Source organism: Pithys albifrons, chromosome 21 (assembly GCF_047495875.1).
Source record: "Pithys albifrons albifrons isolate INPA30051 chromosome 21, PitAlb_v1, whole genome shotgun sequence".
Taxonomy (NCBI): domain Eukaryota; kingdom Metazoa; phylum Chordata; class Aves; order Passeriformes; family Thamnophilidae; genus Pithys; species Pithys albifrons.
This window is the reverse complement of record NC_092478.1, coordinates 11,660,049-11,674,041: the sequence shown is the minus strand read 5'-3', so window position 1 is coordinate 11,674,041 and position 13,993 is coordinate 11,660,049. Positions and strand designations below refer to the sequence as shown.

General features: G+C 42.2%; 1 protein-coding gene across 9 annotated transcripts in view; it reads left to right on the top strand.

The window, feature by feature from the left end:
* Positions 1–13,993, top strand: part of GTF2I (general transcription factor IIi) — a 130,397-nt gene that overhangs the window by 16,657 nt on the left and 99,747 nt on the right. For 6 of the 9 annotated variants that reach the window (XM_071575224.1, XM_071575229.1, XM_071575228.1 and 3 more), the window contains exons 1-3: positions 7,629–7,691; positions 12,343–12,448; positions 13,788–13,926. In XM_071575224.1, coding sequence (XP_071431325.1) covers positions 7,648–7,691; positions 12,343–12,448; positions 13,788–13,926 — 289 coding nt within the window. In that variant the 5' untranslated portion in view covers positions 7,629–7,647. Of the gene's footprint in view, positions 1–7,628; positions 7,692–12,342; positions 12,449–13,787; positions 13,927–13,993 lie in introns of those variants that run through there. The other 3 variants (XM_071575231.1, XM_071575225.1, XM_071575230.1) reach the window with 2 other exon arrangements.

The window sequence follows — 13,993 nt, the reverse complement described above, 5'->3', positions numbered from 1 at the left end:
TCAACAGATGACACAGGTGCAGGAACTTCAACAGGGGAGGCTAAACAATCCCTAGGAAAACAGGAACATCCAGGGGAAATTAGACAGGAGACCATAATATCCAGATCACTTACCCCAGCAGAAATTCGGGACATATGGAAGGAATACAGACACCTGCCTGATGAACGAGTTGTTACCTGGCTGCTCCAATGCTGAGATAAAGGAGCTGAGGCTTATGTGTTGAATGATCAAGAAGCACAACCCCTGGGCACTATTGCCAGAGATGATAAAATTAAAAAAGATATTGCAAAGGTACAGGACGATTGCAATGTTTTGGTATGACTTTTGGAAGTGTGGCTGGAGCATAGGGAGTCTTTTGAGAGTTCCCCAAGAAAATGGACAACTACAGTTGAAGCCATCCAATACCTACGGGAATTGGCAGTGTTAGAACTTCTTTATGGTGATCCGCTCGAAGGAATTAATGCTACTAATCCAGAGTATGTCCCATGCACAGTGCCCATGTGGAGAAAAGTAATGCAAGCTGGTCCTGCATCATTGTTCAGTTGCTGGATAACGGTTCTTTCTCAAAGTAGTGATCACAGACCCCAAACTGTGGGCAAAATGTGTGCTTGGTTACAGACAATAAGAGGGGTCTTGACGTTTTATTGCCCAAAAATTGAGACTCTAGGGACAGTTCTTAAGTCTTGTGACCAGCAAGTCACTGAGAGAAAGATGTCCTATGAGGACTCTAACATCAAGAACAAAACAGAAGAAAAGCCTTGGTTTCGGTCACCTCACACTGCACACAGGAAAAAGGAAGGCCCCAAGAGTAAACCACGTAGTGAACGTAATTGAGTGTGGTCTAGTTTATGTCATCTGGGAGAAGACATAAAGAAGTGAGATAGTAAAACCACCACTAAGCTTGGAGCCCGGCTATGAGAATTAATACAAAAATTAACTAGTAGAAAAGCTGTCCACATAGTTGAGGTGAAGACTCTGAAAAAGAAACATCAATCCTCAAGACACAAAAGGAGCAGCTCCCTCAATTCTGATGAAAGAGCTTCTGACAGAACATCACTGAGGTCAGATGGTGAATACTCTGACCAGGAGCAGCAGTAGAGGGGCCCTGCATCTGGTCAGGAGGAAAGGGACAACCGAGCCTATTGGACTGTGTGGATTCGGTCCCTTGGCACATCTGACCCACAAAAATACTGAGCTTTGGTAGATACAGGTGCAAAATGCACATTGATGCTGTCTAGGTATGAAAGCACAGAGCCCATCTGGATCTCTGGAGTGACAGGGGGAAGCCAAGAATTATCAGTGGTAGAGGCCAAAGTGAGTCTGAAAGGAGACAAATGGGAGAAATACCCTGTTATTACTGGCCCAGAGGCCCCTTGCATGTTTGGCATAGACTGCCTCAAAAGAGGGTACTTAAAAGATCTAAAGGGCTGTCGATGGGCTTTTGGTGTGGCTGCAGAGAGACTTAAACAATTACCTGCCCTGCCTGGTCTTTCAGAAGATCCCTCTGTTGTGGGATTGTTGCAAGTCAAAGACCAACAAGTGCCAATTGCCACCCGAACTGTGCATCGATGGCAATACCGAACAAACAGAGACTCTGTGATTCCCATCCGTAAGTTGATCCGAGAGTTGGAGAGCCAAGGGGTGGTCAGCAAGACCCACTCACCCTTCAACAGCCCCATCTGGCCTGTGCGTAAGTCTGATGGAGAATGGAGATTGACTGTGGACTATCGTGGCTTGAATGAAGTTACCCCACCACTGAGTGCCACTGTGCCGGACATGCTGGAGCTGCACTATGAGGGAGTCCAAGGCAGCACAGTGGTATGCCACTATTGACATTGCTAGTGCGTTGTTCTCCATTCCAGAGTGCAGGCCACAGTTTGCTTTTACGTGGAGGGGTGTGCAGTACACCTGGAACCGACTGCCCCAGGGGTAGAAGCATAGTGCCACCATTTGCCATGGAGTAATTCAGACTACACTAGAGAAAGGTGAGGCCCCAGAGCACCTGCAATACATTGATAACATTATTGTATGGGGGGACACAGCAGAGGAAGTTTTTGAAAAAGGAGAGGAAATCATTCATATTCTCCTTAGAGCTGGTTTTGCCATCAGAAAGAGCAAGGTTAAAGAACCAGCCAAAGAGATCCAGTTCCTGGGGTGAAGTGGCAAGATGAACAATAGATCCCAACAGAAGTTATCAACAAGATTGTAGCAATGGCTCCACTAACTAGGAAGAAAGAAACTCAAGCTTTCCTGGGGGCTATAAGTTTCTGGAGGATGCATATTCCAGGATACAGCCAAATTGTGAGCCCACTTTACCTAGTGACTCCCAAGAAGAACAAGTTCCAATGGGGCCCTGAACAGCAGCAAGCTTTTAAACAGATTCAGCAAGAGATTGCACATGCTGTGGCCCTTGGACCAGTCAGGACGGAACCAAATGTGAAAAATGTACTTTATTCTGCTGCTGGAAACAATAGTCCTTCCTGGTGCCTCTGGCAAAAGGTGCCCGGTGAAGCCGGGGACAACCACTTGGATTCTGGAGTGGCAGCTACAGAGGATCTGAAGCCAACTACAGCCCTACAGAGAAAGAGATCCTAGCAGCTTGTGAGGGGATACAAGCAGCCTCAGAGGTAACTGACAGAAGCACAGCTGCTCTTAGCAACTTGACTACCAGTGTTGAACTGGATGTTTAAAGGAAAAGTGCCCTCCACACATCGTGCCATTGATAGTACATGGAGCAAAGTGGATTGCTCTGATTACATAGTGTGCTCAAATTGGAAAACCAAGTTGCCCTGGAATCCTTGAGATCATAACAAATTGGGCTGAAGGTGAGAATTTCAGTCTGGCAGATGAGGAGGAGGGAGAACAGGTGAATTGAGCCGAGGAAGCTCCACCATACACCCAGTTGCCTCAAGAGGAAACACGCCCTCTTCACTGATGGTTTTTGTCGCATTGTAGGGAAAACCTGAAAGTGGAAAGCAGCTGTTTGGAGTCCCACTCAACAAGTGGCAGAGGCTATTGAGGGGGAAGGCAAATCAAGTCTATTTGCAGACCTCAAAGCCGTTCAGTTGGCCCTGGACATTGCTGAATGAGAGAAGTGGCCAAAGCTTTACCTCTACACTGACTCATGGATGATAGCCAATGCCCTGTGGGGGTGGCTAAACCAGTGGAAGAAGACCAGTTGAAGACGTGGAGGAAAACCCATCTGGGCTGCTGCTATATGGCAAGACATTGCCACACGGTTAAAAAAATTGACTGAAAAAATTCGCCATGTGGGTGCCCATGTGCCAAAAAACTGAGCTAATGAAAAACATTACAACAACAAACAGGCAGACCGAGCTGCCCGAGTTAAGGTGTCACAGGTAGAACTGGACTGGCAGCATAAGGGAGAATTGTTCCTGGCTTGATGGGCCCACAACACCTCAGGCCATTAAGGCAGAGATGCCACCTATAGGTGGGCATGAGACCAAGGGGTAGACTTAACCATGGGCACTATTTCCCAGGTTATCCATGATTGTGAGACATGTACCGCCATTAAACAAGCCAAGAGAGTGAAGCTCATGTGGTATAGTGGGTGGTGGGACAAGTGCAGACATGGTGAGGCTTGGCAAGTTGATTATATCACACTGCCACAGACTTGCCAAGGTAAGCGCTATGTGCTTACTATGGTGGAAGCAACCACAGGATGGCTGGAGACATATCGGGTGCCTCACGCTACTTCCTGGAGCACCATTCTGAGTCTTGAAAAGCAAGTATTGTGGTGACACGGTACTCCAGAACCAACTGAGTCAGACAATGGGACTCATTTTAAAAACAGTCTGATTACCACCTGAGCAAAAGAGCATGGCATTGACTGGGTGCACCATGTCCCATACCATGCAACAGCTCCTGGGAAGGTTGAGCGGTGTAATGGACTATTGAAAACCACTCTGAAGGCATTGGTTGGGGGGACTTTTAAGAGTTGGGATCAGCACCTGGCAAAGGCTACATGGTTAGTCTACACTTGGAGTTCTGTCAACTGAGCTGGTCCTGTCCAGTCAAAATCCCTTCAGACTGTGGATGGAGACAAAGTTCCCGTCATTCGCTTCAGAGGTATGCTGGGTAAAGCAGTCTGGGTTAATCCTGCCTCAAACAAAAGCAAACCCATCCATGGCATTGTTTTTGCTCACGGACCAGGATGCACTTGGTGGGTAATGAGAGAAAATAGGACAACCCAGTGTTGTGCCTCAAGGAAACCTTGAGGAAAAAAATAACTTGCTTTCTGAGTTGTGTGTTGCAAGACATGACCTGAAGCAGAGCAAAACCCAAAATCCAAAGAGTTAACATAAAACATAGCTTCTGAGACTAGCCTTAGGAAATATTTAGATGGAAGCCAGGTTTGGGAGCTATCCAGAGATGAACTTGGGGTTCATCCAAAACAGTACAGTGATGCAAAATATGCACACATTGACAAATAAGGGGAATACAGAGTCTGAGCACAGGACACACTGACCTACAGGAAGGATAAATAAAGAAGATAAGAAATTCAGACACAGCACTCTGACACAACCTGTCCTAAAGTCAGCAGAAACCAGCAGAAGTTGAAAGGTTCATTGAGGATGAGGAGCTGGATGTGACCCTTACCAGAGGAAGTAAGAGGAACTACCACCATAATATTCCTAAAACAGACGACTCCACGCCTGACCCCGCCTGGACTCTGCCTGCTATGAATATTATAATCAAGTGTTGCAATAACATGAATATGCATGTAAAAATGATGTAATCTCTCACTGAAACTGTATAAATACCCTGACTTTACACTGCTTATTTTGGAACTCTGTTTATTGTCTGGTGCTAACCAGGGGTTCCCCAACGTTGCTTAATAAATACCTTGCTGTTTAATGACCAAACTCTGTTTCTAAAAACTTCTATTGTGCCTATTTGGGCATCAGACCCATCGGGTGAAGAAGACCTGAGCTGAACCAGTGTTGGTGTCCAATGATGAACTGCTTATCCTGCCCAAAGTGTTTACTCCATCCTAATGGACTATTGCCTACAATATGGAGGGGTGGGAAACAGCTTTGAAAAGAACAAGGACTGTTAAAGCACAAGAAATAAATGAATATGAGATATGGGTTTTAACATCACATGATATGAAATAAGGGGTGGAGGTTGTGGTAGTTTTGGCTTTAGTTTCAGTTTAGGTCTTATTTAGGCCTCAGTTTTAGCAGGCCTCAAACAATGCGACATAGTTTAGAAGGGACAGGCATCTCCTGACTTAAGCAACTGTGGGGTGATGGCCCTGATAAGGCCTGATTCGTTGAAGCAGATGTCTCAACCCCCTGCAGGGGTGCTCCAGCAGAGGACAAAGGGCTTTCAAACTGATAAGATTAACAAAGGATGGAGTGTTAAGACATAGCCTTCTTTTGCGATATCTTCAAGGGCCCGCCTTGCCTCAGGCATCTGCATCACCATCACCCCCCCAATAGATTGACTACTGGTCACAAAACCACACAAAGGAAAAAAAAAGGTATAAAAAGTGTTTGGAGTTTAAACTCCAGTAAGAGAGAGGAGAGGGAAAAAAATGCCAGCGTCTCTGTAAAGGTAACTGCTGCAGCTTGTCCTGTCCTCCTCCTCTTGGAACAATGTAGTGGTGAGATCATGTGCTTTGTATTTTTTTTTTCTAACTTTACTTTCTTAACTTTACTTTCTTCCTTTCTAACAGCTACTTTGATTCTTACTTTATAAGCATTTCCTTTACTAAATGTGTTTTGCTACCTTAATACTAATAACAGTAACTTGTTTCACACTTTGCTACTTTATATTGGTTATTGCTTTTTGCTATTCTTACTTTGTAAGACCAGCTCTGTTTTGCTCTACAGTAGCTTGCTTTACTTTCAAGATGCAGTTTCTTTTTTCAACATGTGTCTTGATTATAAGAAGTTCTGTTCTTTCTTTTTGTTTTGTCTTACAGAGAGAGTGGTGTGCAAGATATTTTATTGTCTTATGTTATCGAGAGAGTGTCTAGATAAATGCTTTAGGTGGCTGTGTTTTTAGTTAGTAGTTTTTTGTTGCTAGTTTCTGTCTGTTGTGAAAATGGGATACATTGCTGTTTTGTAGCTTGAGTTTAGTGTGTTTGTCTCTGTAAAATGTGTTTGGTGTTGGTTTCTGTTGGGGCCTTTTATTTTCAGTTAAATACAATCTTGCAGCTGAACGTTATCACCGGCAAAGCAGAACCCACAATAACTGTCACATATTTGTATTAATAAATGTTATTTTGGGAGCTGTTGTGGGGGAAAGTTCTTTTCTGGCTTAAGTGTGGCTTCATATTAGAGGTCAGAAAACCTTCCAACCTGTGGGCTGTCCGTTAGTTGGCAGGCAGTGTTGGAGACATAAGGCTCTGATTGACTAGAAGCGCTTATTGCTAATATTTTTCTCCCTGGCTTAAGTGTGGCCCTCATATCAGGGGTTAGAAATCCTCCCAGCCTGTGTTCTGTCCTAGTTCGGCTGGCAGTGCTGGGTTCATAAGGCTCTAATTTTTCTGAAGGCACTTATTGGTATAATTTCTCCCTGGCTGAAGTGTGGCTTCATATCAGAAGTCAGAACCCCTTCCAACCTGTGGGCTGTCCAGTTGTTGGCAGACAGTGTTGGGTACATAAGGATCTGATTGTCTGGGAGCGCTTACAGCTAATAACTTTTAATTAATACAGTTAAGACTAGAAATCTTTGTATTTCTGTCTCCCTCCTCCCTTTCATATGAAAGCAACCAAAGAGGTATTTCATATCATCTGACATCATCAAGAAGTGTCAAGGGGTATAAAAAGAGAGAGGAGGAGCTTCTGTCTCTTTCAGTCTTTGCCTCGGCCCCGTGAGGACGTGCTGCTCTGTCTCTGCTGAGATTAGGCCTTGCTGCCATCCACGCTGTTGTTATCTAGGACGGTGAACATCTTGTTAATTTTTCTCTTGCTGGGAGGTTTCTCTGGAAGAGTTTTTGAGTGGTTTTCTGGGGTTTGGGTGGTTGGAATCTGTATTATTGAGTCAGGTGACTCGGTGAAAATGTTCTTATTTGTTTTCACATTTGTATATATATATGTGTGTGTTGTTTTCTGTTTTAAATTTTCTTTTCTTCTGTGTAAATATAAAACCCTTGTGGTTTCAAAGTTCCATTTCTAGTTTTTTTTCCTCTCCCTCCCTTTCCCGTGGAGGGTGACCCTTTCATTCTGTATTGGGCAGTAGGCATTTTGCCAAGCTAAACCATAACAGAGAGGCAGGGATGCAAACTGAGAAAGAAGCAAAGACCTCAGCTAAGGGGAGTCAGGGACCCAAACTGAAACAGAAGACACTGAAGACATTCTAGTTGAAACAAGTACCCAGATCATAATGCCTGAAGTTATTATTGCCCCTGTAGTGAAAGTGAAAAAATGAGTAAGGATATCTACAAAACCCACAAGCCAACCTCAGCAATTAGTAAGTGTAGAGAGAACTGCACAAGTCAAAGTGTCACAAGTAAATTTAAACTGGCAGCGTAAGAAAGAGCTGCTCCTAGCTTGATAAGCCCACAACACCTCAAGCCATCAAGGCAAGGATGCCACCTATAGATCAGCATAAGACCAAAGAGTATATCTAACCATAGATGCTGTTTCCCAAGCTATCCATGATTGTGATGCCTTAATGACAGACTGCAGAAAACAGGACTCCAGCCAACTTAGTGTATGGTAAGATAAAAAGGTTCCTTTAATGTCCAAGCCTAGGGCCTTCAGGATACATGTTGACACCCCTCCCTGAACCCTAGTTTCTTGGGTTTTATAATAATGTCCATCCAATCCCCTGTTCACCCATCCCCTCCGTCCTGCCCCATCCTGGCTCTGGTGTACCCCATCAGGAATTGAGTCTGGGGGCATTTTGGGACCTCCTCTTCATCATCTTCATCTTCCTTGCAGTACTCAGGGCACTTAGAGGCCTTCCAGTTTTCTGAGCTTCGAGGTCAGTGTGCCATGTTTATGTCTTGTAGTGCAGGCTTTAAGATATTATTCAGCCTTCTGCCTTGAAAACAAGACTAGCTAATGGATTGATATGGGATAAGGGTTAGTATGCATAAATATTGAACTGAAGCTACAAGAAATACTGGGATACTAAAACCTGCATTTTGCTACAATTACTATTATTTCTAAAATCTATAAAAATTAAAAAAAGCCCTGAGGCATCAATTGTAAAACATGTGCTACAATTAAAGAAGCAAAGAAAGTAAAGCTCATGTGGTATAGTAGACATTAAAGTATAAATATAAAGAAGCTTAACAAGTTGATTATATTGCACTGCCACAGACTCACCAAAATAAACATTGTGTGCTCACCGTGGTCAAAAAAACTACTAGATGGCTGAAGACATACCCAGTGCCTCACACCTCTGCCCAAAATACCATCCTGAGTCTTAAGAAGCAAGTACTCCAGAGCAAATTAAGTCAGACAATGAGACTCATTTCAAAACCAGTTTAATTACAACCTAAGCAAAAAAGCATGGCATTGAATGAGTGTATCACATTCTGTACCATACAGCAGCTGCTGAGAAAGTTGAACAGTGTAATAAACTGTTAAAAACCACTATAAAAGCATTAAACAGAAAAACTTTGAAGAATTAAAATCAACACCTAGCAAAGGCTACATAGCTAGCTAGCACTAGAAGCTCTGTTAATCAAGCTAGCCTTGCCCAATCAGAGGCCTTTCACACTGTAGATAAAAATAAAGTTGTTGTAATTCACTTGAGAAGTATTCTAAGTAAAGCATTTTGAATTAGTCCTGCCTTGAGCAAAAACAAACCCATTCGTGGGATTGTTTTTGCTTAGAGACTAAGATGTACTTAGTAAGTAACAAGAAAAAGAAACCCAGAGTATACCTCAAAGAAATTTAACTTAAAAGAAAAGGTATTCTGTGTTCCAAAAAATAAATCGGGCAAAGAAGACGTAAGCTAAGCTGCTGCCAGTGCCCATTAATTGATGGTTTCTCCTGCTCAAAGTATCCATCCTGATAGAATAAAGCCTACAATCTTAAAAAGATAGCCCTGAAAAATAGGAACTGTTCAAGCTCAGTAAATAAATAAGTGTAAGATATGGGTTTGACGTAATATGGTATAAACTAAAGAGTAGAGATTGTAGTAGTTAGGCCCAGACCAAGCTTTAGTTTTTCGGTAAGCCCTGAAAACGCTACGTAGATTAGAAGAGACGCAGGTTGTCAGCTGACTTTTAGGTAACCAAAGAAATATTTCATACCATATGATGTAAAACCGAATATAAAAAAAAATAAAGAAGTGTTCGGTCTCTTTTCTCATGGGTACTCTCCTGAGGCCATGCTGTGGCTCTGTTCTAGAGAGCTGGGCCTCACTGCTGCCTCACTGCTGTTTTATTTTAAGAAAGTAAACATTTATTGTTAGCTTTCTCTTTTCTGAGGTGTAGCTTGTGAGTTTGACTTCTAAGGTAGTTGTTTGTGGAGTCGAAATTGTGAAATTTACCACCTAGTTGAGAGTAGAAAATTGTTATATTTTACTTTTGTGTGTATATTGCTTTTTGTTTTTAATTTCTTCTTTATAAATATATAAACTGTCTTGCTTCTAAGTTGCATTCAATTTGAAGTTTTTAATTTTTGTCTTTTCCTTCTCCCTTATTGGGAAGAAAAGGCTACATCAGTTAGGTAAATTCTTGGCATTCTGCCAAGGTCTAAACCACAACAGTGGAGAAAACTGCCTGAAAAGGAGAAATTGGCAAAATGTGGGGGGAAAAAATTAATTCTTTCATATGTGGCTTGCTCTAAGTGGGTAGGAAAATCTATTCCTGTGCTTCCATAGTGAAACAGGATGTCTCTTGAATCTGCATTAAACACTGATCATGCATCATGCAAACTGGTTAAAGAATGGATATCCAAAAAATACAAGACACTGTGTTGTTGTACTTGGAAAGGCTTTTCCAAATGTTATTGTAAGAGTTGTACAATGATAACCTAACTTAACACAACTTTTGATCCAAATATGATTCTGAGATACTGAGGCTTCAACCCGCTCCGGTGTAACACATCTCCCTGTTCCCTTGGACGGTCTCTCTGGCTTGATCCACTGTGTGCTTGTGGATCAGAAAGCACCTTCCAGGCATGGGAGCAGTTCTGCATGGTGGAGACAGCCTAAACTGGCACTTCACTGATGTGCTTGTGCCATCAACATTGTTCAACATTTTTGCTTTTACAGTGTGCTGGTTTAAAGATATGCCAGCAGGAGAAACGAACTCACCATGAAAGAGATTATAAGTCAGACTTACAATTTAATAACAATATTACAATAAATGCAATGGCACAAAGAGAAATTGGGTTTAACCCACAAACCCCAGCAGTGTAACCCAGCCCCCTGGGGCACAAACACAATGGGGTTTGTTGGTCCCTGTGCTGAGACTCACATGGTTCCCCCAAGTCCAAAGTAAAAGGAAGGGAAAAACCTGTTGGTGCAGAAGACGGTCACAGTCTGGTCAAGAGTGGTGGTCTCCTCCTGTCAAGGTTCTGGTCCACCTCTGGATCTGATGAGTGGTTTCCCCCTGTCCCAAAACCCCCTAAGATTATATACCCTCAGGTCCAGGTGGGAGCACCCAGTACCTCCCCCAGGGTGGGTAGTTCCACAATGGGTGATCTGACTCTGTGATTCAGGGGGTATTTTTGGAATCATTGATAGTCTATGAGCAGACATGACCCCTCAGGTGGGTGTGAAGGTGCCAAGGACTCCCTGGAGGGGAGTTCTCCCAGCTCCTCTCCCAGGCTTCTTTCCCAGCCAGCTCTCAACCTGAGGGGTCAGGTGTTCCATGGACAGCTGCTGCAAATGGTCCATTGTTAACAGTTCATGGGAAATTACATATAGGGTGTAGAATACACAGCTTTGGTCACACCCACACGGTGATAAACTGGTCCCACCTGCTAAGACATATATTGACTCTTAGGGTTGGCTCCTTTTTCAGACCTGACAGATGCCTGCTCGTCAGTGTAGCAGGTGCCAGTTTTCAAACCTCTCATTACTGCCTTTCTTCAACAACTGATGACTGTGCTGCAGCTGGTTCATCCAGAGTGCTGTTTTAAAGCTGTTTACACCTTGCCAGTCTGTGTGTGAGAGCCAGGAGGCTGCTGGATGTGTTGTGAGCTTGCAGTGTTGCTAATTTGGGAGTTTAGTGGGGTTTTTTTCCCCTCTCATCCAATTTGTAATCTGAAGAGCTCTAGGCCCTAGAACAACACAGTGCCATTTCTTCCAATGTCAGCATGTTACCACATGCAATGGTTATTTGTGCTGCCCTGACTTGTCTGCACATCTAATAGGATGCACATCACCTTTGAAAACTTGAGCCACATCATGTGGCAGGTTCTACAGGACCAGCAAGCTGTCTCATCAGCCTACTGTGAAAAGTCTCATTTATCTGGGCCATCTTGACTTTGGAGGTGATTTCTCTCCAGACTTGTGTGTGGAGCTGTAACAGCTAAATTATCTACCAGTTCTCTCCTCCTTGCATGTCAGGTTATTGTTTTAGATATATGTAAACATAACGAGTAGCAACACCTTGATAGAATAATGTGCTCTTAGAAGCTGCTGAAGCTTCATTCTCGATATATCAATCTTGTATAGACAATTCTGCTAACAGAAGCATAATAATGCTAGTCTTATTACTTATGTCTTAAATAACTTGTAAGTCTCCTGAATGACCTGCAGAAAAAGGTTTAAATCTCTTTTTTGTGTCACTCCTGAAATGCAGTTTTTAATTTTAGCACCTCAGTTGGGACTACTTAGCTTTGAGTTAGTCCTCCAACTGAAGAATATGCAAATAAGATTGTCATGTTCTTGGTACTGATACTGTAGTCTCTGAGGCTGTGATTTTGGGGCAGGGTAGTGGTGGTTTATTTGGAAATAAGCCATGATAATTACAGGGAAGATTATTCTCATACCTGAATCATAATTATGATTTGCCATTTCTTTATGTTAATGCCAGTGGTTGTTGTTATGTTTATCTAGACTGCTGGAGTTGCAAACACACTTAGAAAGAAAAATTGATGTAAATTCAGCTAATCAATTAATATGCATCTTTTTTAGGCACAAAGGGTTTGTGGCCTGACCATGGCACAACATTGTAACTGTTGAATTTTTAGCTCCGGCTTTGAAGCATGAAAGAATAGAAAAGCAAGCACTTTCTCCTGTTGATTTACATGTTTGTTTTGTTTGTTTTGTTGTTTTGTGTGTGTGATGGGCTGTATTCTGTTGGGTTTTGAATTTTTTTTTCTTTGCTTGTATAAGAGAGGTTTTCATTTTCTTGCACTATTGTGTGTCTCTGAAAAGGTTTTTTTCTTCATTTTATAGGAGGAAAATGGCCCAAACTACTGCACCAGCAGCATCCCCCCATGATGAAGGATCCTTTGAAAGCAGAATGGTGGTTAAATTCCTCATGTCAGGACTTGAGTCAATGGTTAGTAGAAAAGTTAAGCTGCTGCATCATAACTCTGTTTTGGCATTTTCAGGATGACACCAGTATATTGCTTCTTGCTGGGCAGCAGGAAAGATAGATTGTTATATCTTTCCCTTATTGTGTTCTGTCCAACCAGCTATAACTATCTCTACTTGTGGTAAGTCATGCTAACAGTCATCTTGTTTCTTGTCATGGTGGTTGTTTCAAAAATTATTTTGTCAAATAAACAAACAGGAAATATTTGATGATTGCTCGGATACAGCATAGTTGAAAGGAAAGGGTGTGTTCTAGTCTTTGTCATCTGTTATACAGAATGAATAAATGGTTTTGAGGCTAATGATTGTCCTCAGCTACTGTACTAAACAAAACTTGTTCAAAAAATATTTTTTTCAAGTTGGCACTTCACCTGTTTTGTTAAAGTTATGTAATTATTGTGGAATGCAGTTTTAGGTTGGCAGGGACTGCAAGTGGAAATGTCTGTCCTGTTTCCCTGAAGTTGAGGCACTGTCAAAGATTTGGTTCTTTAGATTTTCTTTTTTAATGCTGAGCAAGAGTGAGCATTTTCTTTTTAGCAATGAAACTTTGAATGGGATAGTTTCAAGATAATGGATGAGATAATGGTATTTTATCCCCTTGGGTATATTAGGTTATTAAACTCTTTGCATCACTTTTTATTCACATGCTGCAGTATAGGTTGCAGCAAACTTTGAGTTGCTAGGAGAGACTGACTTTTTGTGATCACTTCTTGATGACCGCACCAACTTTCTTGTGACCCTTGTGTTCTCCATAGGCTTCCTGCCTTAGTTCTTGCCAGAAATTTCTCCTGGCAGGACACAAGTAGGTGTTTACAGGGACAATGCAAATCTTCCATTCAGGAGGAATTCACCTGTCCAACAGACAGGACAAGGTAGACTGCAGGCAGCCATCCTGCTTGCAGCCACCCCTTTCTGAACAGAACATGGTGTTTAAGAAGTGTGCTGTGAATGAGCAGAACTCCTGTATGCTCTCTTGAAAGTTGGAGTTAGACACTCAGTATGATTTACATGGAAGTGATAATTTCACATGAATTGATGTCATAAATCATTTTACTTAGAAACAGTGCAATCTCTGAGTCCAGGCAAAGCCTTAATTTCACTAATGCATCTACAGTGGTTTTACGATTTCTGATGGAAAGCATTCCAGGTGTGTAAAATGTGCTGTGCTACTGGCTGGTGTTACTTTGCTCGCAGTACCTTCTGAAGGGTGGATTCTGGCAGCAGTTTAGTAACTGCTTTACATACATTTCTATTAACTGTATCTTAACTGTGGTAATAAAAGCTTTTTCTTTTTCTTTTTATAGTGTCAAGAACTTAGCAAGTCCAATGCAGAAGTTGCCTGTATTGCTGTATATGAAAAAGATGTGTTTGTAGTTGGAACTGAGAAAGCAAGAGCCTTTGTCAACTCTAGGAAAGATTTTCAGAAGGATTTCATTAAATACTGTAAGTAGCAGTGTTGTATTTTTATATGTTACAAACCATTTAATATTTATTGCATAATACTAACAAT